At 34.7% G+C, this 21,118-nt stretch overlaps 3 protein-coding genes across 5 annotated transcripts; 1 reads left to right on the top strand and 2 right to left on the bottom strand.

Moving 5' to 3' along the window:
- Nucleotides 1–101: 101 nt before the first annotated feature.
- LOC133698403 (uncharacterized) lies at nt 102–2,576 on the bottom strand. The gene is made up of 4 exons (XM_062121308.1): nt 2,428–2,576; nt 1,147–1,220; nt 482–586; nt 102–396 (listed from the first exon to the last, which is right to left on the bottom strand). Exons 2-4 carry the CDS (start codon nt 1,189–1,191, stop codon nt 283–285), a joined length of 264 nt encoding a protein of 87 aa, XP_061977292.1. The 5' UTR covers nt 1,192–1,220; nt 2,428–2,576; the 3' UTR covers nt 102–282.
- Nucleotides 2,577–3,371: 795 nt separating this feature from the next.
- On the bottom strand, nt 3,372–8,075 carry LOC133699620 (protein FAR1-RELATED SEQUENCE 11). 2 transcript variants are annotated; one of them, XM_062122939.1, is made up of 4 exons: nt 7,913–8,075; nt 6,009–7,026; nt 4,991–5,434; nt 3,372–4,269 (listed from the first exon to the last, which is right to left on the bottom strand). In XM_062122939.1, the coding sequence occupies exons 2-4, from the start codon at nt 6,987–6,989 to the stop codon at nt 3,655–3,657; spliced, it is 2,040 nt and encodes a 679-aa protein (XP_061978923.1). In that variant the 5' UTR covers nt 6,990–7,026; nt 7,913–8,075; the 3' UTR covers nt 3,372–3,654. The 2 variants fall into 2 exon arrangements, with proteins under 2 accessions (XP_061978923.1, XP_061978924.1); XM_062122940.1 differs by lacking the exon at nt 7,913–8,075 and adding an exon at nt 7,376–7,893.
- A 2,999-nt stretch (nt 8,076–11,074) lies between these two features.
- Nucleotides 11,075–19,795, top strand: LOC133699853 (uncharacterized). Of its 2 annotated transcripts, none has more exons than XM_062123346.1 (14): nt 11,075–11,508; nt 13,669–13,788; nt 14,636–14,689; nt 14,788–14,889; nt 15,558–15,641; nt 15,722–15,840; nt 16,056–16,157; nt 16,569–16,685; nt 17,561–17,626; nt 17,762–17,828; nt 18,161–18,214; nt 18,325–18,414; nt 18,987–19,028; nt 19,163–19,795. In XM_062123346.1, the coding sequence occupies exons 1-14, from the start codon at nt 11,491–11,493 to the stop codon at nt 19,280–19,282; spliced, it is 1,155 nt and encodes a 384-aa protein (XP_061979330.1). In that variant the 5' UTR covers nt 11,075–11,490; the 3' UTR covers nt 19,283–19,795. The 2 variants fall into 2 exon arrangements, with proteins under 2 accessions (XP_061979330.1, XP_061979331.1); XM_062123347.1 differs by lacking the exon at nt 11,075–11,508 and adding an exon at nt 11,671–12,853.
- Nucleotides 19,796–21,118: the final 1,323 nt, after the last annotated feature.

Here is a 21,118-nt window from a genome sequence, read left to right as displayed (position 1 = left end):
GGATATGCGATGGGACCACAGCACATAAAATAAGAACGTGGAGTAACAACCTGAAATCGCATATTGTCATCTTAAATCATTCTTGAAAGTGCCAGGCTGAATGAAGAAATATGACATTATATTGCCCACAATATACCATGGATCATCTGAATTCTTTCACCATCTTGCAGTGATATATGTATTGTTCAATGCATGTGTCCAGTCATACACTAAATCACTTTATGCATTATATTCATGTTGCAGCCAGCGGACAAAATTTCATCTTCCAGTTAATAATTACGCTTACACAAAGTTGCTCTTCTCAGGACTTCCCTCAGCAGCTTCCTTCCTTAATGCTTGAAGCCTTTCCTTAAGTTTCTTGCTTTGTTCAAAATTCGCCTTACGCTTCACGGCTTTCTGAGAAAAAAGCTTAAGGATTTACTGCCAGATCAAAATGGTATTTTAGCCAGGAAAAAAAAGGACAAACATAATGCTAACTCACTTCCTCCCGAAAACAGCGATCAAGTTTTATTTTGAGTTCTGTGCATTCACCAAAGAACTTAGCAATAGGATGGTCCAAATGACACTTTTGAAACTGCTCAATAATCTGCAAAATATTTTTGTCGCCTGGTTCAGCAAAAAGTTAAGATCACAAGTTCATTCCAGAAAATAGCACACCATAGACATGATGTTATGCTGATTTCTCTTCCCAAACATCTGCATTGAAAGAAATGGTCACCTTATTCTTAACATATCATGGCTACAATCTTATACCCACCCTTTTTCTTTACTAGCCATAGATACCAACTAGTTTTAAGTTTTGTTGTACAAGTCCTCGTTAGCATTCTGCTCTATCCTTATGGTGGCCTTTCATCTTCCACAAGCAAGTTGCAACTAGAAGCATCAAAAGATGATGCATGTTACTATGGTGGAGAGACGCAATCATTTCCCAACTGATCTTCACTCCACCACACATCAACAAACACATGGGAAAAAAAATTTCCATCCAAGGATATGAGCAAGAGACGCCCTCCCTACTTCAATGGAAAGAGGGAAATAGCTGTTTAACTGCTGTTCATCTACACTAGAGAAATAAGGAATTCCAATTCACATCAACTAAAACTAGTTCAGGCGATATATCATTACATATGAAGGAAGCAAACTCACTTCAGCACACATCGGGTGCCTATGTAATGTCAAAGGAGGATGCATTTTCCTGCAAATAATTCAAGCACTTTCACCTGCAAAACACATAAAAGCCATTTTTTAGTCTCATGCAGACATGGAAATTGAAGGGAAAAAAAAGTTAAATAGGGACATGAATGTTGGTGAACAGATTGAAACATCACCTGAAATTCATAAAATCCTTGCTACATGCACTTTTACCATGGAATTAATTTTATTATTTTTACTCATTCTTTATAAGCCAATGAAAACTCATTAAACACCTTGGGAGCAGATGGCAAGCAACCAAGGAGAAAGAAAACTCAAAGCAGACAAGGTTATTAAAAAAAAACAAAAAAAAAAACAGAGGAATCCAAGAACAGACAAGTAACCAAGAACAAAAGAACTTCAACTAACAACAGGAGACATAACAGACCACCACCGCAATGCACAAACTGCAGAGACCAAACGAAACCAACTAAGAAACCAAAATAATGACAAGGATTACTGACTTTAATTAGAGGTGCCATTCCAGTTCCTTGGCTAGGGTTCAGTTCAGATATTCTCAGGTGTGAAGCAAACAGGATTAAAGGAAAATTATATGGTAACTACCATTTTTTACAGCATAGGAGAGAGTCAGAGAGATACAACGACGAGAGAAAAGATATATTGTTTTAATTCCCTTTCGCCTGATTTTATCTCCTTATGTCTTTCTCTCCTACGCTGTAACCATTTACAGCTTGAGCATTTTAAAATTTCTTGAGGATTAAAGCACCAGTCTTTAAGAGGGAAGGAAAAGAAAACAGCACAGCATTCATCCCAAGTGATAAACAGTTAAAAGTCCCACTTGCACTCCATCCTCTCCACTATCGGATGAAGCTTCAAACCCTAATCCCACAAGACATGCTTTAACATGATTAATAAACTAGTATCTACCCTTAAAAAAGAAATATCTTTTGAACCCTCTTAATTGAATTCAATTCGGAAGTTCTAATGAAATCTCATGTTTGGAATCATTTTTAAACATTATCATTGAATTTAATTACATTAGAAAATTGATTACAAATGGTCTGTAAATGATTGAATTCAAGAAAACTCCCATCAAAAGAAATCTTCAAAACATGGGACTCCATATCCAGCAAGACCAACCCCATCACCAGGAAAAAAAAAATTACAGTTACAAAGAAAGAGAAAATCCGTCAAGAAATGAAAGAAAACCCAGATCAAGATAAACCCATGATAGATTAACAGTCTGTAAAGTTGATGGTTTGGTAAGAAACGCACCGTTTTCAGGTGATCTGCAGTTGCAAGGGTGATAGCTTCGTCCTCCTTCTCTGGTTGGGAAACTGAGCCAGAACAGCGGCAAAATGAAACTCCAGGGACAGAAGAGCCAGTCGTTACAGCTTAGAGAGTTAATTATAACTTAGTCCCTATAGTTTAAAAAATCTAATTGCATTTATAGCTAGTTATAAAATAAAAATTAATAACTTAATTATTTTTGTATTTTGTCTTTTATATTTGTTTTTATTTTCTAAAAGTAGATCCAATAGAAGACATGGAAAGTTAAAATTAACGGAATATTAACCTTTGGATTGAAGGATAATCAATACCTTAACATTCAAATTTTAAGTATCTAATTATTAATTTGTAAAAATCATACCACAAATCATCATTTAGTTACTATCTCAAAATGGACATATTTTTTTATTTTAAAATGATAAAAAAAACTCATTTTAATCTCATTTTAAAATGGTAAAATAGAGAACATAACCTTTGTATTTTAAAATAGAAAAAATTAATCTAAAATGATTTAAAAAATATATTTATTTCATATTTCTATTTTCATCATTCCAGCTAAACACCATTATCAAACACGTTTATGTTATAATAAAAGTGTTCGGAGAAGCTTTTGTTTCTGATTTTATATATTTTAAAAAGTGTTTTTTTTAATATTAAATTAATATTTTTTATAGTTTTCATGTCCTAATATTAAAAATTAAAAAAAATATATTTTAAAAATTATCTACATCACAAATCTCAAATACCACTCCCAGCTAAGTTTTGAACTCCTTGTAACCTAGAACCAAGCATAATTGCACAGCCTTATTGTTGAAATAAGAGATTAATGATAATCAATTGCTCACTTGGATTTAGGAGTTATTTTATCTGGTTGGAAGAATTTCCCTTGTGAAAAGAACATGAATCTGCTTTAAACAAGAACACGATCATACATCAATATCTATTTTTTTCTATATATATTTGAACATTACAGAACCCTCAAGAAACTTCTGCCCCACAATAAAAGCCGAGCAGAAGGCTGTCAGGGAAATACAAACCATGTGCAGTCCTTATCTGCATGAATCGAGAGCAGAAGGATTTTCACGCAGAATTTCAAACCACAAGCAAGAGCATGCATTTACAGATTCAGCAAACTCGCTTTCTTTGATAAAAAGGTGTGCTTCCCTCGGCTATCCACAAGAATTCAGTCACTGCTGAGTATACGAGGTAGGGCTAAAGTTTTCTGTGAATGGAGGTAAAATCTCGTATACCTTGTGATGGAACTGGTTGATCTCTGATGCGAGATAAAAGAATAGAAACTTGCTCGGTTGCAATATCCAGTCTCTCTTTCGACTTGGCAGATTCAGTTATGAGACTTGATACCATGTTCTGCAATAGCTGAATTCTTTCACCATGATCATTGGAACTGTGAAGAAGCTTTGCACTAGATGTGTTAATCCGACGCCAACGCAAAGGAAGGTACCTTTCTGGGATCTGAAAACAGTTTCCTGTGGAAAGAACTCGAAGGGCATGTCGACAAAGAATTCCAGAGAACTCAAACTGATTGCAGCTGCAACTAATAATTCCTTCCCTAGGAACCCAATATACTATCCGGCCTCCCTCACGTTTGGTGTGGTGTCTCACATGAAAACCATCCTCCATCTGGAATGATGCGTAGTGGGCAGCCAAAACAAGTTGTTCTTGGAGCTTCGAGAAGGCATAAGGAGTAAGGACTGTGGCTGCATGGGATTCCATAGGTGCCCCAGTTTTTAAACTTATGTTTTGCAGATTCTGCTGCATTGTTTGCTGTTCAGCCGCTTGATCTTTAAAATCTACAGCTACAGCAACCTGCTTGTGCAGAGATGAGTCAAGAACATGGAAAAGTTTTCCCACAAACTATGGGATTTCTGCTGCACCATTGGTTCTAGTGGCAGAAAGTTCCGATGTATCATAAACAATAACTGGAATCACAAAGTGGAGTTTCTAAACCAACAGGAAATCAAGGGAAATTCTAAGTACATATAGAAACCATCATTTTTGGCAAGAAAGATCAATATCCAAGTAAGTGTAGATTCACAAGTTAAACAGCTTCAATAGCACATGATTATGAAGATTGTAAGTTTTGAATTTCTAAGATGGAAGACCAACCCAGCCCAGCTGGACTAACTGTATGATTCCATTGATTTATCGAGTGTAAGAAATGATCATGATATTGTGTTAAAATTGGAAAACAAATTGACAAGGTGGCTGATTCCAACAGTTAAAAAAACCTATCATAGAATCGGGCATGTCATCTACTTGGATAAATGATAGATCAAATCACAGCACTGGATTGTTCCACAAAAACTCTTTAGAAAGATAAAGGAGCCCTTTTGTAATTATAATAATAGTTTGCTTTTTAGGATGTCTATAGGTACAAATCATTCCTCATGTCCTGATATAGCAAAAAATATAAATTAAATCTGATGTGTGAAGATATTAGATCACACATGTGTATTCTGCCTCAAGTAAGAACAGTCCAAGGGCCAAAACATAGCATATTGAATCAGGCATGTAACTTGTAACATACCTGTTCCACAAAGTGTGCAAGCCGAGTTTGAGCACTCAGAAACCTTTGGATGAAAGAGTTAATTGATTTTGAATGACCAGCTGCAGTCATTCCCGCGAAGAAATGGCTTCTCAAGTATGGAAGAGCCCAAAGATTGCGTAAGGCATGCAAGTTGGCAACGTGCCTGTTTGTATGCAGCCCAAAAATATTGACCATGTCCCTCCAACCCTGTTCAAAGTCCTCAATTGACTCCAAATTATAGAGTCGATAGAACTCTGCTTTCCACTCATTATAACGTTCCCCCAAAACAGCATTAAACCAGGATGGAAACTTCGCCACAATCATCCATATGCAAAGTGCATGTTTCGTTGAAGGCATCTCCTTAGCTATTGCGTCTTTCAGGCACATATTCTGGTCAGTTAATATTGTTTGTGGGGCCTTTCCATTCATGAATCCTAAGAATGCCTTTTGACATAAAGATTACAGAAACAAAAAATGTTAATTTGGGACCCAAAAAAAGCTCTTTGAGAAAGAGCACGTGTGCCTGTGATTGTGTGTGCGTGACCACGAATCATTGACAATAGTGAAGCCATAGTTATATCATTCAGGGAAGATATAATTGCAGAGACCTGACTAGTTGGCAAATGACACATATCAAGAAGCTCAACTGAGTTTACTGGAAAATCTGACGAGCATGTGTTAGTGAATGTCTGGCATACCCCTAACATTCAAAAATGAGTCAAAAGGGTAAGAAAATAGAACCTTAATTTATGTGCTCAATCTGTATTTGTGAATGCTACAATAACCTCATTGGCCAGTTATTTCAAATGCCTCATCAACTATCCCTTGCCAAACATCCAACTAGTATTGCTATTTAGAATCTATATTCCTCTGCCTCCCCATTCTTTTTGCACCCGTGAATATGAAAAGGAGAGGGGCAATTAATGGACTGGTCAAAGTAAACTTAAAGGTACTACATGTGCAATACAAGGTGATATGGGTAATTAATCGACAAGAGAGATTATTTTTACTCTATTACCTTTAATGCCCATGACAGCGACCTCAAATTTTCCTCTCGTGAAATCACACATCCGAAGAAGCAAGGCATACCATAGTTGTTCATTCCAACCCATATGCCGAGAGGCAAGTCAAATGCAGTTAAGCGATGTGTTGTATCAAATACCACTGCATCACCAAAGATCTCATATGATTGGACTGATGACGCATATGACCAAGCAATGTTCTCTAACCTGTTGTCAGAATCGAGTGTGTATTCAAATTTAAAGTTGGGGTCCTTCTCCTTTATATTTCTGCACATTCTTAATAAGTCTACGCTCTCATCCTCTGGATCCAGTTTTCTAAATGACTGAAGCAAGTTCCTCACATCCTTTTCAGTGAAGGGCAAATATCCTGGCTCTACACATTTTTCAAGCTCCATGAGTCTCATCATTTGCTGCACTGAAATTCCTGTTTTGGCAAACATGAGGATTCTGCTCTTGTCCGTATCTGATATGGTCCGATATGCAGGAAGGAACCGAACTTGATTCGGTTCTAGAAGTTCATGATTATGGTGATTATCAAATCCTGTGACACGCCATTCTGGTGCTCCTAACTCTGTGACCTTGCTAATCCTCATGTATGCTTGACACCCACATCGAGACGATTTTCTATTCCTTTGAGGTTTATTTTCGTTTGAGGTTTTGACAGGGGTGTTTCCAGCACGGTGGCAGACAAAATAACGTCTTGTTAGCCCTTTTCCAACCCCATCTTTGCCTTCTGTGCGGTGACGACGGATTGAGAATCCACATCTTTTTGCAAATTCACTGTAAAATTCATAACCTTCATCATGAGTAGCAAATCTTTGTCCAATATATGGAATTGCATCATTAGGTGTTTCTAGTGATAGTCTGGTTTCATCAGGCGATTCCTCTGCGCTGCTTGTATCATCCAACGACAAAGATCGCTGGTCAGATGGATCATCATAAACAACCAACATTTGGCCAGCCTCTTCAGACATCATATTTTCTCATTAACCTATGAAAGATCAGCTTAAGGGCCTGCATCCAATATGCCAAAAATATAAACAACCAATTCAATTCCGATGTGCAAATAAACACTACAGTATAGAAAGCAACAATATACATGTGCCAACACAAGGCTGCAAGCACAAAGGCAAACTGATGAAAACTAAAATTACAATATTCTCATGTTCTACATTCAAATTCTGGGGCATCCATAAAAATGATGTAAGAACTGGACAAGTAAACCTGCCCCTTTCAGGCATTGAAAAGCAAGAAAATGTTTTATCCCATCCAATGATGAAAATAGAATATGGTGCAACTTGTAAACTTGACAAGGTCATAGCTAGGGAAGAAGATCCACTCATATTCACTCTAAATTCCCAACCTTCCACAGTGCTCAACACTGGATGCCTATTTCCAAGTTCAGAGATTTCAGCCATTTTCTCTTTCTCCTTTCCTCAGCATCACAGCCATCTCAAGTACAAGAATTATTTACTCCACATGCAAACAAAATGATTCCCATTTTTCCACATCACCTAACAAAAAACACTAATTTCAAGATGTTCCAACCTAGAAAATGAATGCATTAAAAGGTTCCATCTCCATTTTTCTCCTCTTCACTCCCTATGTTACACAACAAGCATTTACACAACATTTAACCCAATATGAATAAAAAACATCAACTACCCAATTCACCAAATCACTCCATCATTCCATTCCACCTTTCAATCTCCCTTCTACACTGCAAGAAAAATGCAATACAGACATGTGCAGCACAATACAATACAACAAAATCCAATCATATTAGCAATGAATTCTCAAACTTGAACACTTCCCATTTTCAACAACACTAAAACAAATATGGGTTTCGTGTTTCATTTCAAAAATCACATAAGAAAATTAAAGAGGAGAAGGAGGGTACCAATCAATTGTGGCGTGAAACTACAATTCTGGAAAACGTTTTTGGCAAGTGACCAGCCCTAATTTGCGCAGGGAGGTAATGAGGACACATTTATATATCGTGCGCACATTTCTTATCCTACGCCTTCTCTGTTTCCAAGCAGATTACCTGTCTGTCCAAGTGAAGGGTTCGGTTACGTGTATGACCAAATACCCTCCTTCGCAGCCCCTCGTCCTTTTTAACTCCAGATTTACTCAAATATGCTCTCATGTGAAATGAAAAGAAAAAAAGTAATTTTACTCGCAAATCAAATTAACTTTTTAATATAAAAAAAAAATATTTAGATTTTACTAATATGTTTTCTAGGAAAAAAAAATAAAAAGTATAAAAATTGATTAAATATAACCCGATTAACTTGACAAATCTAAAGATAACTCTAAAATTATTAAAAGCGTAGTTTAATTAAAAAAATTTAAATAACATGTTTTTTAAAAAAAAAAATATTAAAACAAAAACATATTGAATAGACTCGAGTCAATCTGGGTTAACCTATCAAATTTACGGCTCGGATCATGAGATCAAGATAACCCTATACAAAGCAAATCAAAATCAAATATAAAACTCAATTCTCAATTAAACCAATGTTGAAGCATGAAATTGAAAAAAAAATCTAGTAAAAAAGGAGACTACAAAACATACAACTCGAGTTAACTTGGATTAATTTGTCAAAACTACAATTCGGGTCATTGGACTATGATAACTTTATAGAAAGCAAATCAAAACAAATTATAAAACTTAAATTTCAATCAATCCAATATTGAAGGATCAAATTGAAAAAAAAATCTTGAAAAAAAATGTAAATAAATAACTGGGTTAATGATAAATAATTAAAATTAGAGTTTTAAAGAATAAAAAAACCATCAATTAATATTTTTTTAAGCCAAATTACTTTTCAAATAATCATCTAAAAAAATAAAAGTTGCGCCAAACACCCCTTTAAAATCACTGCCCTGCCTCGAGCAAAATTTGGCGTTTTACATTAGAAAGAAAAGGAAGGAAGACTTTAAACAGGAGATCCAATTGAGAAACGTACGATACAAAAGAAACCTAATCGAGAAAGTTAATAATTTGAGGACTATATTACAATAAAAATTAGGAAAATGTAAATAAAATAAAATAAATAAAGAAAAACTGGGAGCAAAATAATAAATAAAAAAATCGGTCTTTGTCACTTCTCCAAACTCTTGTCTGTTAAGTTAGTTTGCTTTGGCTTCTTAAATACGGTGCCGTTTCTGGAAGGGAGAGTAGTTTGTTTTTGGCGGTTGTCGTTTTGCCTCTTTTTTTTAGCATTACTTCTCTCATCAACTTTCTTTCATTGAGATATTCTTTGCTTTATCCAACTACATAGGCTTCTTTTTTTTTTTTTAGTTCATCCAATTGCTAAAATCAATAATTTGAGGACTATATTGAGAATTGGTTCTTGGTTGGGAAATTTTGTATTTTTCATACAAAAAAAATAATCCAAAATGAGTTTTTTAAAAAATTCATCTAATTTTTTTCCTAAAAAATCATAATTTCCAGATAAAAAATTATATATAAAAAAAGAATTCTAAAAGACTTATAAATCATGTTCTTGGACTTCCTCTATGAACTAATAATAATTATATTTTTAAAAAGCATGATAAATATCTATTTCATGATTCCAAGCCTTTTTTTTCCTCCTTGGACCATGTTCTAAATTAAAATTTAAAGTTTATATTTCCTAGCCATCCACATCAAAACTAAAAAAAAAATAAGATCTCATATTAATTAATAAAACCAAACTATAAAATGCAACTAATTATAACTTATTACCATAAATTTTATTTATATGTTCAAAAAAATTAGCCAAGCTAGAAAATTCAAAAGAGCGTGTTTGAAAGTATGATTGTGATTGCTTTTTAAAGTATTTTTCACTCATAAATATATTAAAATAATATATTTTTTTATTTTTTATAAATTATTTTTGATATCAGTGCATTAAAATGATCTAAAAACATTAAAAGATATATTAATTTGAAACAAAAAAAAAATTAAATTTTTTCAAAAATAATTTTAAAACACAAAAATAAACCAAATAACTAGCCCCATCACATGTATGTCTAAATGGGGTAACCTAAGCTAACCATCTACCAATTCTCATCAATTATCTTAATTGAGTCTCCAAAGTAGTAGACATTCTTCAATTGAATCCCATCATCAATTCCTTTTAACATGAGTAATGTTGTTTTTTGGAAAAAGAAATAAGAAGTAAGATTTTTAAAAAGAACACCCAATACAAATTTATATTACACTCTAGGGATTGAGTTAAAAAATGAATAATTGGAGGACCATATTGATACTAAATTTAAACTGAAGGACTAAATCAAAACTATGCTTAAAATGGATTTCCACTACCATAAAGCACGCCCACTACCCCCCTTGCATTCTCTCTTTGCATGATTGTATTTTGACACTTAAGAAAAACACCAAGGGCACTTGAGGGTCTAGTTGTTGTGGTCAACCGTGTGACTTGTTCCGCCCTTATCCCGGGTTCGACCCTCTATGTGCACGCCTGTCACCCCCGCGGTGCCTTACCTGCTCCTAGGCTTGTAGGATGTCCAGTGGGCCGTGGGGAATAGTCGTGGTGCGCGCAAACTGGCCCGGATACCCTAAGTAAAAAAAAAAAAAACACCAAGGACGACATCGAGACTAAATTCAAAATTGAAGGACTAAGACACCGTTTGGCATTGCGTTTGTAACTGTGTTTTATTAAAATTAAATTTTTTTTTTTGCTAAAATTGAGTGCGGTTTGTACTTTTTGGATTATTTTGATGTGCTGATGTCAAAAGTAATTTTTTTAAAATAAAAAAACATCAATGACATGCATTTCGGTATGAAAAGCTATTTGAAAAGCACCCGCAACCACACTACCAAACACGCTCTAAATCGAAACTACCCTTAAAGTAGATTTACAATAAAAACGCACGCTTCCCCAGCATTCCCCTCACTCTATCTTGCATGCTTGTGTTTGTGGCACTTAAAAAACTCCAAGGACCACATTGAGACTAAATTCAGAATTAAAGGACTAAATCGAAACTATCCTTAACATTAAACTCCAATAACGCACGCTTCCCCACCACTCCCCCCTACATTCTCTCTTGCATGTTTGTGTTTTTAGGCACTAAAAATAGCCCCACAATCTCTATTATACTATAAACACGAACACAAAAATCCAAACTTTATTCGCTGGTCATTGGATGGAATCCTATCTCTCTCTCGTCTCCTCTTGAAAGGGAGGCTGCTTTAGGCTTCTCAGACACGGTGGCGGTTGTGAAGGGGAGTTTGACAAAGTGGGTGTGTGTTTGATGGGGTTTAGTTGTTGCGGTAGTAACCCTTTTAGCATTACTTTCCCTCGTCAACTTTCTCTCCTGTCTTTGAGAGAGATATTCTTTGCTTTATCCAACTACACAGGGCTTCTTTTTCTTTTTTCTTCTTAGTTTATAAAATAAATCAGAAAAGGGTCTCCTTTTTTCCATCTTTTGGGGTCTCTCCTGCTGCTGCTCTTTTGTTCCATTAAAATGAAGACTCTTAGTTGTGTAAGCTCTTTCTATCCCTCATGCACACACGCAGAGTTTGGTGGGTTTCGGATGATTTCTTCCGTTTCTTTTTGTTTAAATTTTGGGAACTGGTTGTGAACTTGACTAGTTGTAACTCTCTCTCTCTCTCTCTCTCTCTCTCTCCCTCTCTCTCTCTCTCTCCCTCTCTCTCTCTACGTGTGTGTGTGTGTTGGTGTTTTCATAGTTGATGATGGTTGCTTTTGTTTTACTTTATCTTAATTAGAAAGGGATAACTGGGAAAGTATGACTTTTTGTCCCTTCTGTGTTTGGTTGCTGAGAAAGTTGAAATTCTTGTATTTTTATGGTTTTTTTTTTGTTTTTTATTACAAGATCCCTTGGAAAAAGCCTCAAATTTTTATTGTCCATGTAAATCCAAATTGAACTTCCAAGTTCAAATTTTTTAAAGGTCAAGTGGTAATAAAACAAAGACCTTTTCTTGTAGCTGTAATTGAGAGGTTTTGCTTGCAATTCTCTCTGTCCCTCTAGTTTTCTTCCTTTCGTGGGTGGGGGATGGTTGGATTCGAACTGTTATCCCATAGGAATTGTAATCTCATGAAGAACTTTAAAATGTTTATATACTCAGTTGTCTAAACTTTGTATCGTAACTGACTTGTATGCCAATTTCAAATTTTGACAAAAAGACTGGTCTCTAGCTATTCAGTTTTCTAGTTGATGGAATAATCACAACGATGATACTGCTATTCTTAGATTATGGGCTTAAAGTTTAGAAACCAGACTATGGATTTCGAGCTTTAGAGCAGTCGTTTTCTACTCTGTTATTTAAGTTCTTGGATGACAAGATGAAGTTGTCCGTGATATGCTTCACTAGCTGACCATTTTACTTGATATCAGTTCAAGATATGATTTTTATTTTTCTAACAGTGCATTCCTTTGCTAATATTTTCGTATTTCGGTAGTCTATGGCTTGATGATAGCTTTCTGGTTCCGTTAATTGTTGATTGTTTGGGTATTAAGGCTACCTTTTATTTTCTTTTCTCTTCTTTTTTCTTTTTCTTTTTTGGCCGTGGAAAAATAGCATGAAAGATTTCTGAGGTCACCTGAACCACAGTATGTTTCTATCGATTGTTTCGTGACAAGTAGTGTCACTTAGTATTGATTATATTGACTTTTATATTGGACACTGATGTTACTCAATGGGTTTGCAGCCAATTTTGGTTCTTATTTTATTTTATTATAATGAAAGAGGGATAGGAAATGGATGACATCTTGTTTGGAAATTAGGACATGTTTTCTTTGACCTTCTGTTTGGTTGCTGAGAAAAAGGAGGAGACGCGGAGAAAATTGAAATTTTTTGGTCTTACAGGTTTGTTATTTGTGAAGTGAAAGTGAACTTCTTACAGGGTTACTTTTCTCTCTTTCTTTTATATCAGAGGGTTGAGTGGAAGATATTTCAAGTTAGAATTTCTATTGCTTATGCAAGAAATAATCTTTTTTGGTTTTCTTCACGTTAGATTTGACCAAAGAGGTTTTTGTCTATTATATAAGAAAGAAAAGAAAAAGGGGTCATTGTTTGCAAATTGCCTTGGTGCTTGAATTGAGACGTTTGTTTTAGTGATTGGACATGGTACAAAACTTGTTCAAAGAGTTACGTGTTCAATTCTCTAAACTTGTTCTATGATTGATTACGAGACAATTTCAAATAATTTTGAAAAAATATATATTTTCATTTCATTTTTATTTTTCTGCATGTGAATTGCTTGGTTATATTTTCATTTTTGGGAGTTGGTGACTTGATGACTGCTTTCTTAAGTTCTTGATTTTCTGGGTGTTAAGGAGACTTTTTTTTTCTTTTGCTTTTTTTCCTGGCCATGACCAAATACTAAGAGAGATATGGAGGTCACCCAAACCTCAATGTGATTTTTAACGGTCTTGCATCATTATATTAAAGCAGACCCAGTGAATTTTGAGTTTGTGTTGATGGACTATCCTCCAGAAAGTATAATGCTGTCACATCAAACATATCTGGAAGAATGCTTATAATTATAAGACTTCTTTTTCATCAACATAACCTCGGTTTAATGCACCTTTTTTCCTTTGCATAGCCACTTACGGCAGTGCTTCTATGAAACAAGATGAGATTATAACTTTTCATGTTTCCATGTTCCATTATCTTTTCAGGCTTCTGCACCATCGGATCCCAAGAGGGGATCATACCTCTGCAGTCTCTTAATTGCACTTTCTTTGATATGTAGTGTTTACTTTGTTGGTTCTGCATTTTTTGGGAAGCAATACAAAGAAGTAAGTGTATGTTATGGTGGTGTTTTGTTAAAATTTACTTTTGCATAAAACAATATCATAGGCCTTGTTTAATCTGTAGATTTGCAATTTTTTTTTAATCGTGACATGATGGCGTATGTTCTTTTAAGAGGATTTTAATATTCTAGGGAAGATCTTGAATGAGGTTTATTTACAAATAGATGAAAGATTTTTATGTTAGCTTTGTTTTGAAAATTTAAGGTACCATTTCTTCTGAGTTTCTACCATTGTTTTGTCCCAAATAGTGTGTCACTTAGTACTGACTCAATCGATTCTGATTAGAAGCTGAAATTGAGTACTTTTGGTTAAAACAGTCAATTGTCATATGACAGACTGTCCTATAAATGAAGAGATAAAATTACATAATGAAGTTAGAAACACTGGAAAGAACTGAAATACTAGAAATTAAAAGCAAGGGGTATTTTCTGGTATCTTATCAATTCTTGTGTAGTTTTTTTTTTAAAAAGCAAGGGGTATTTTCTGGTATCTTATCAATTCTTGTGTAGTTTTTTTTTTAGTATGAAAGTTACCGGCAAGAGGCTTAGAACTATTGCCTCTATGTAAATTGAAAGCACCTGGGATATGTGAGTTTTGAATTGGGAAATCTAGGCTTGAACTGCAACCTTAAAATGGAGTTACGGTAGCTTGCATGTGCCTGTTGTAGACTAAAATTGTGTCTGCTCTAGTTGTAGACTATCAAGCTGTTCTAGACATAAAGATCCAAGTGATTGAAATTTTATCTAGTCTGGCCTTAGTTTGTTTCAAACGGGACTTCAAATTTTTAGATGATTTAAAAACTTACCTACAAGATGATTTTCTATCCATGCAGAGAATAACTGCATGGGGAGTGATTGAGGCGATGCAGACATCTGACATATGCAAGGTTTGTCCCTTTTAGAAAAGTTTAAAATGAAAAGACACTTTAAAGTGGCTCACCAGTGACTTGGATTTCTCTCTGATTTCTATCATTTTTCTGCTTAGGATCATTGCAGGCCATCTGGAAGTGAGGCATTGCCTCAAGGAATAGTGACCAAAAAATCTAACTATAAAATGCGGCCTTTATGGGGTTCTTCTTTGAAAAATGTAAGTGAATTCCATTCAGATGCTCAATATATGTGAGAAGGAACCTCATGTTCATCAGATTTGTTAGTGGGTGCACAGAAACCCATCGTTAGGTTCATCAGATTTGTTAGTGGGTGCAAGGAACCTCATATTCATGAGTTAGTCTTCATGTTCTGCTCGTCATTTATATCATTGTTTTCTAGTTCATTCTATTTTGAATTGCATTACTCTGAAGGGCCATGGGTATTGTTCCTCTACATGAGAAGTGTGATTTGGTGGACATTGAAGATATTGCATTGCATCATAGGCCAGGGATATGATATCATGAACTACTCCAAGTTTTATTAGGACACTGCAAGAACAATCAACATGCACAGTGTTTACTTATACTAGCTCAAAACTTAGTTGATTATGTTTTGTTTTTATGGTTGGTCTGATCTTCCAGACTACATCTGGAACATGAACTTGAGTAAATAGGGCATCCAAATGTGAGAACATGGTCCTCGTTAAACTGACTCGGAAAAGTAGTCTTTGACTAACTTGTAAAGTTTGTTGAGATCTAAAATTGAAATGAGTATTTTCTTCTAGTAGGCAGAACTAGACAATCAACGTTCACATATGGTTTCTTGTATCCCTGTTGGAAAATCTTATCTTTTGTCCTTATTAAATGTGGCTTTAATTTTTGCCAGGACAATCCACCACCTTCAATGAGCTTGTTAGCAATTGCAGTTGGGATAAAGCAAAAGGCAATAGTGAACCAAATTGTTGAAAAGGTGACTTTCAATCTTGATATATTATTGGCTTCATAAATTTTTTGTGCTCATTTGTGCAAATATTTGTCTTTCTCCTGCAGTTCCCTTTAAGTGATTTTGTTGTGATGCTTTTTCATTATGATGGTGTTGTGGATGAATGGAGGGATTTATCATGGAGCAACAGTGCCATCCATGTGTCTGCAGTAAATCAAACAAAATGGTGAGCTTGATTCATCCCAAGTTGATGTTGCCTTGAATCACAAATGGAATTGGTCATGTGCACAGAGACTGGCACATATCTGCTTACATGCATCCCAGGATTGAATTTTTGCTTCCATGCATTAGTTCATGTTGATGTGCATGTGTTTATTTATGCATGGTCCATGCCATCTCATAACATCCATCCTTAGATGAACAATTACTTTGATTGCACAGGTGGTTTGCCAAGCGTTTCCTGCATCCAGATATAGTTGCTGAATACAATTATATATTTCTTTGGGATGAAGACCTTGGAGTTGAGAATTTCAATCCTAGAAGGTAAGCATGCTTAGAAATGAAAATGGTACCATGTCTTAATTTTATTTCCTAAAAACAGTACCCTACTGTTTATAACTACTACTTTGATGACCATCTTTAATGGTCTTGGTGCCTGCCTTTTAAAATACCAGGAGTAAAATATTCACATCTAGTGAAATTCTTAAAAACAGTGAAAACTCTGCTAGATGCATTTTTCCTGTTGCTCTTCTTATTTTCTTCTAGTAATGGAAATAGGTGTCTTTTCACTACTGAATGCCCCTGCTACTTAGGTCAAACAAGTTAAACATCTTAATACCAAGTGGTTAAGTGGGTGTCCTTCTATTGTCTTCCTTTTCTTTTTGAATTGGACTACAAGTGGTTTTATGGAGTGTGATTTCATGAACATTATCGAACGTGTTGAATTTCTTGCAGATATCTGTCAATTGTCAAGGATGAGGGACTAGAAGTATCGCAGCCAGCACTTGATCCTTCTAAGTCTACCGTTCATCATCAAATTACTGCTCGTATAAGGAACTCCATCGTGCACAGGTTTGTGAAAACTAGCATAAATTCCTTTCTGGGATGATTTAAATGGTTACACTGATCATCATTGTATTGCTATTGGTTACCATCAATTTTTTATGAGCAGATGAAGAGCATAAAAAAGGAGTTTGCTTGGATATGAATGTTTTAATCAAATTCTACTTGGCGTCTTTGTTTGCAAAGAGCTTTGATTGTTAATATCCAAGAGTTTCAAGCACACTTGGTGTTGAAATTACTAAGAATCTAAATTATTGCTGGTTGAATCAAACACAAAATTTTCTTGAACTTATCCAGTTGTGTTTCAGTTACCTACTTTTCAAGGTTATCCAGCAATCACATACTGTGGATTTGTGCTAATGAAGGAGACTTTTAAGATGTGAAGTGTTTTTTCGTATTCTCCTTCTTCATCTTTAAACTTCACTGATCTGTCTGTGCTGTTATTTTCCCTGATGAGATTGTTTTAAATGTTAGCAATATCTATGAAAGGTGCAGTCGTTCAATCTTCTAATGCTACTCAGTCTATGAGAATTCAAAATAACAGGTCGATGTTTAGGAACATGCCAATTTTGAAAAGTATTCCACGGTGCAGTAGGGTTTAGGGAATCATTGTAATCTGTTGGGCTAGCTTGATCATTGAGAGCTAATGATTCTGAATTCCGCTTTCAGCAACAAAGACTATTTTCTTGACATTGTGATGGTGTTACTGTTGTGTTCTGTGCACCATGAATCCAAAGGGATGATTATCAACTAAGGGGGGTAGAGGACCTTAGGATCATAGAAAAAATCCGTGTTATGTGTTGTGGTTATGGTTGTACTGCATGATTGCCATAGTATAGAAAAAAAATTCTAGCTTAACTGTTTTAGGCTGATTTTTTCAACAGGAAAATATTGAAGTTCAGAGGCAACACAAAGTGTTATGGCAACAGCACTTCACCTCCATGCACAGGGTAAATCTAAAATGTTGACCAACTCTGTAGTTTGCAGAAGAGTAACCTTTCTGTTGGAAAAAAAATATTTTTTTCTTATCAAACTGCTAGAAATACGCTGTGCTAATGTGGTGAAAATACTCTCTTTCTATGCAGTTGGGTGGAAATGATGGCACCTGTCTTCTCAAAGGCAGCTTGGCAATGCACGTGGTACATGATCCAGGTATTGAATCTTTGAATGATCGAATCTTTTCCAGAGATTGCGTCATGGCACTTAACCAAATTTTGAACTTAGTAGTTAACATCCTACAATAAATTGAAAACTTGACCACTTTGTCACAGTAAGAAGAGCTTATCTTGCTAATTAGATTGAATGCATCGTAATAGGAGGTCTTTGTTTCTTAATCATTATGTTAGAGCAGAGTGCTTAGCCTTTAAAATGACACCCCATACTTGGCTTGGCCGTATAATTCATCACAATTTTCTTTTGTGCTTGACAGGTCAGGTAGTACTTAGCTGCTTCATTACATCTAATTTGCCTTTTCACCTGTGCAGAATGACTTAATCCACGCATGGGGTCTGGATAGAAAACTCGGTTATTGCGCACGAGTAACTCTTTAATTCCTATTCAATTTGTGATTCTCTTGGCTTTGCTGCTTCTCAACAGGAAAAAATAAAAACTCTGCTTGGCTATGGTAGTGACGTTTTTACTATTTTAGGGTGATTGGACGAAAAATGTTGGCGTGGTTGATGCTGAGTACATAGTTCATCTGGGTCTTTCAACCCTTGGTGTCTTCAATGGAAGTGAGGTAAGTATTTCTTATGTTCCTTGTGATAGAATAATTGTAGGAATGGATTGCTATAACTGCCTATTCTTTCCTGCTCTTCTCTTTGTTCTTGAACTCATTAGCTCTTGAACTCATTAGCAAAGGCTGGTCTAGTGTTACTAACTCTTATGCTGTCCAATTTTACTGGTGTGCCACTTACCTCCTGCATTAGTTAGACCTTCATACGGGTCAAAGCCTTGTCTGGTGTCATGCTTTGCTGTTTTAATGCTGGGACAATATATATATATATATATATATATGTTACATGAATTAGACATCATAACATTTATTTAACATTTCATGTTAAATATTACATGTATAAAATATCAAAACAATCATTGATTCAACATGCTGCACTGATGTTGAACATACCAGGATTCTCCCTCATGTTGTCCTATGAACTCATTCATGCTGTTAAATTGTGATCCTGAGTTAATTTTTCTTTTGAATATTATTCTGAAAACACGGTAGCTTAACAGAGTTGTCTGAACTTGCTGTTGTGACCCATAATTCTTTGCCATGAATAATGACTGTTCATGTTTTGTATATTGCAGGCACTGCTATCCAAGTCCAAGGAAGTTGATAAAAGACCCGAAGTATGCTTCTTTTTTCTCCTTTTTAACCAACTATAGATCTTGTAACCTTATGTTTCTCCTTCTCAATGTCTATGCTCATGATCTACTTTCCTCACCTGCAACCATTTTGCTAAGCAAGCACGGTTCTTGTGCAGGTTAGGACACAGTCATCTGTTGAAATGAATATCTTCCACGAGAGATGGGAAGCTGCAATAAAGGAGGACAGATGTTGGGTTGATCCATATCAACTTATTTCAAACCAAACCAGACACTGAACTTTGTTTTATTAACCAAGCGTCACACGACTTTCATACATCGCCACACATGTTAATACTGACACATTTTCTGCGCAAGCAAAAGATCTCCAAACCGCCAAGTTCCAGCACATCAAAGTCGCCGAGGATCCGGAGATGTGATTGATGATTGTCTATATTATAATGCCGAACGGTTCTCAATCAACATTGAAACAGCTTGTGGCAATGTTGTGATTCTTCGATCCCATCTTCCCTAGCTAAAAGGACATGGAAGATACACCAGATGTGTTTAATAGTTGATTTTCATAGATAGGGGATTGATTCTTTAAATGGTGTAATACAATTGGTCTTGGAGATGCTTATAGATTTGGTTTTGAAGGATTGGTTTTTGACATCGTTCTTGATGATTTATTGTAACCAGTCATCTCATTCAAGCCTCTGTATCAAACTGTGTTGTTGCTTATATGACCGTGAGGAAAGTGATCTGGCATTTATTGAGAAATAGCTTGGGCGTGGTTAAAGCGTTCATCCAAATTCCTTGAGTCTTGTAATCCTGTCTAACTGAAGACTATTGGCTCTTTGTTAGGATTTGTAATCCTGTCTAACTGAAGACCATTGATTCTTTGATGCGATCCAATCTCTCAGGTCTTGTGTTAGGACCTAAATAGTCTTGTAATCCTGTCTAACTGAAGACTATTGATTCTTTGTTAGGATCCAATCTCTCAGGTCTTATCTTGGGATGCAAGACTCATGATTTTGTTTCAGGACTCAGTGCTTTTGAGTTCTGTATTAGAATTTAATTGATTTTGTTTCAGGACTCATGCTTTTGAGTTCTGTATTAGAATTTAATTGTCTTAAGTTGTGTTAGGATTCAAGGCTATTGAGTTTAGTGTTAGGATCTAATTTTCGGATCCGGCAAAGGCTAATATGTCTTGTGTTAGGATTTAATTTTCTTGAATGTTACATCAGGTGTCAATTGGGTTCCATGTTTGGATACAAGTTTTTTAGTTCTTAGATTTTTAAATATAATTATTTTTATTATAATTAATATTATCAATAAAATAATCAAGAAATTTTAAAAAAATTATTATCAATATTGAAAAACAATCATATACTTTAAATTTAAAATTATTATTATTAATAATAAATTTTAAAAAACTATTATTACTATTAAAAAAATATATAATTTTTTTTTTTGCAAACAAGTTAAATATTATTATTATTATTATAAATATTATTATTGAGTTTGATGTTATAATCAAACTTAATGCTCTTGGATCCAACGTTACAGTTAAATCTAATATTTTTAGTCTTTAAATTTTTTAATATTTTTTTTATGAAAATAAAAAATAAACCCGGTAGCATGAGCCCTATCTAATAGATTTCTATTTAGTAATAGAGGGATGAGATGATCCCATATTAAATTAATAAATGAAGATATATTGAGCTCAAATGTAGCTTAAATGTAAACATCAACTCACCACTCAAGACACCTGTAAAATTCAAACATAAGGCAACATTTTATGGGATAAAAGAGTGATTATTTTTTAAAATGATTTTTATTTTAAAATATATTAAAATAATATTTATTTTATTTTTTAAATTTTATTTTTAACATCAACACATTAAAACGATCTAAAAACACTATAAGAAAATAATTTGAAATAAATTTTTTTTTCAAATATACTCTAAGAAAAATAACAAAAAAATAAAAAATAAAAACCTTCTAAAATCAACCTTTTTGTGGGCTAATTTTACTTGTTATTGTTGAATTTATTTAAGAAACAAGCGAACGACATGACACACAGTGGCGTGTTAATCCCACTTGATGTTAAATCCTCACTTCAGAGTTCAGGG

The sequence above is a fragment of the Populus nigra genome, chromosome 7, assembly GCF_951802175.1.
Source record: "Populus nigra chromosome 7, ddPopNigr1.1, whole genome shotgun sequence".
NCBI lineage: Eukaryota > Viridiplantae > Streptophyta > Magnoliopsida > Malpighiales > Salicaceae > Populus > Populus nigra.
The sequence above is the reverse complement of the archived record's forward strand: the minus strand, read 5'-3'. Positions and strand labels throughout refer to the sequence as shown.

Excerpts from the sequence above, each read along its gene's own strand:
- LOC133698403 (XM_062121308.1), bottom strand. The coding sequence starts at position 1,191 with ATGCATCCTCCTTTGACATTACATAGGCACCCGATGTGTGCTGAA. Across the intron at positions 587-1,146 it reads GGCACCCGATGTGTGCTGAA|ATTATTGAGCAGTTTCAAAA; the intron begins GTGAGTTTGCTT and ends AATATTTTGCAG. Across the intron at positions 397-481 it reads ATCGCTGTTTTCGGGAGGAA|AAAGCCGTGAAGCGTAAGGC; the intron begins GTGAGTTAGCAT and ends CTTTTTTCTCAG.
- LOC133699620 (XM_062122939.1), bottom strand. The coding sequence starts at position 6,989 with ATGATGTCTGAAGAGGCTGGCCAAATGTTGGTTGTTTATGATGATCCA. Across the intron at positions 5,435-6,008 it reads CGCTGTCATGGGCATTAAAG|GCATTCTTAGGATTCATGAA; the intron begins GTAATAGAGTAA and ends TTATGTCAAAAG. Across the intron at positions 4,270-4,990 it reads TTGCACACTTTGTGGAACAG|GTTGCTGTAGCTGTAGATTT; the intron begins GTATGTTACAAG and ends CTGCACAAGCAG.
- LOC133699853 (XM_062123346.1), top strand. Across the intron at positions 14,890-15,557 it reads GGGGTTCTTCTTTGAAAAAT|GACAATCCACCACCTTCAAT; the intron begins GTAAGTGAATTC and ends AATTTTTGCCAG. Across the intron at positions 18,415-18,986 it reads GTGTCTTCAATGGAAGTGAG|GCACTGCTATCCAAGTCCAA; the intron begins GTAAGTATTTCT and ends TGTATATTGCAG.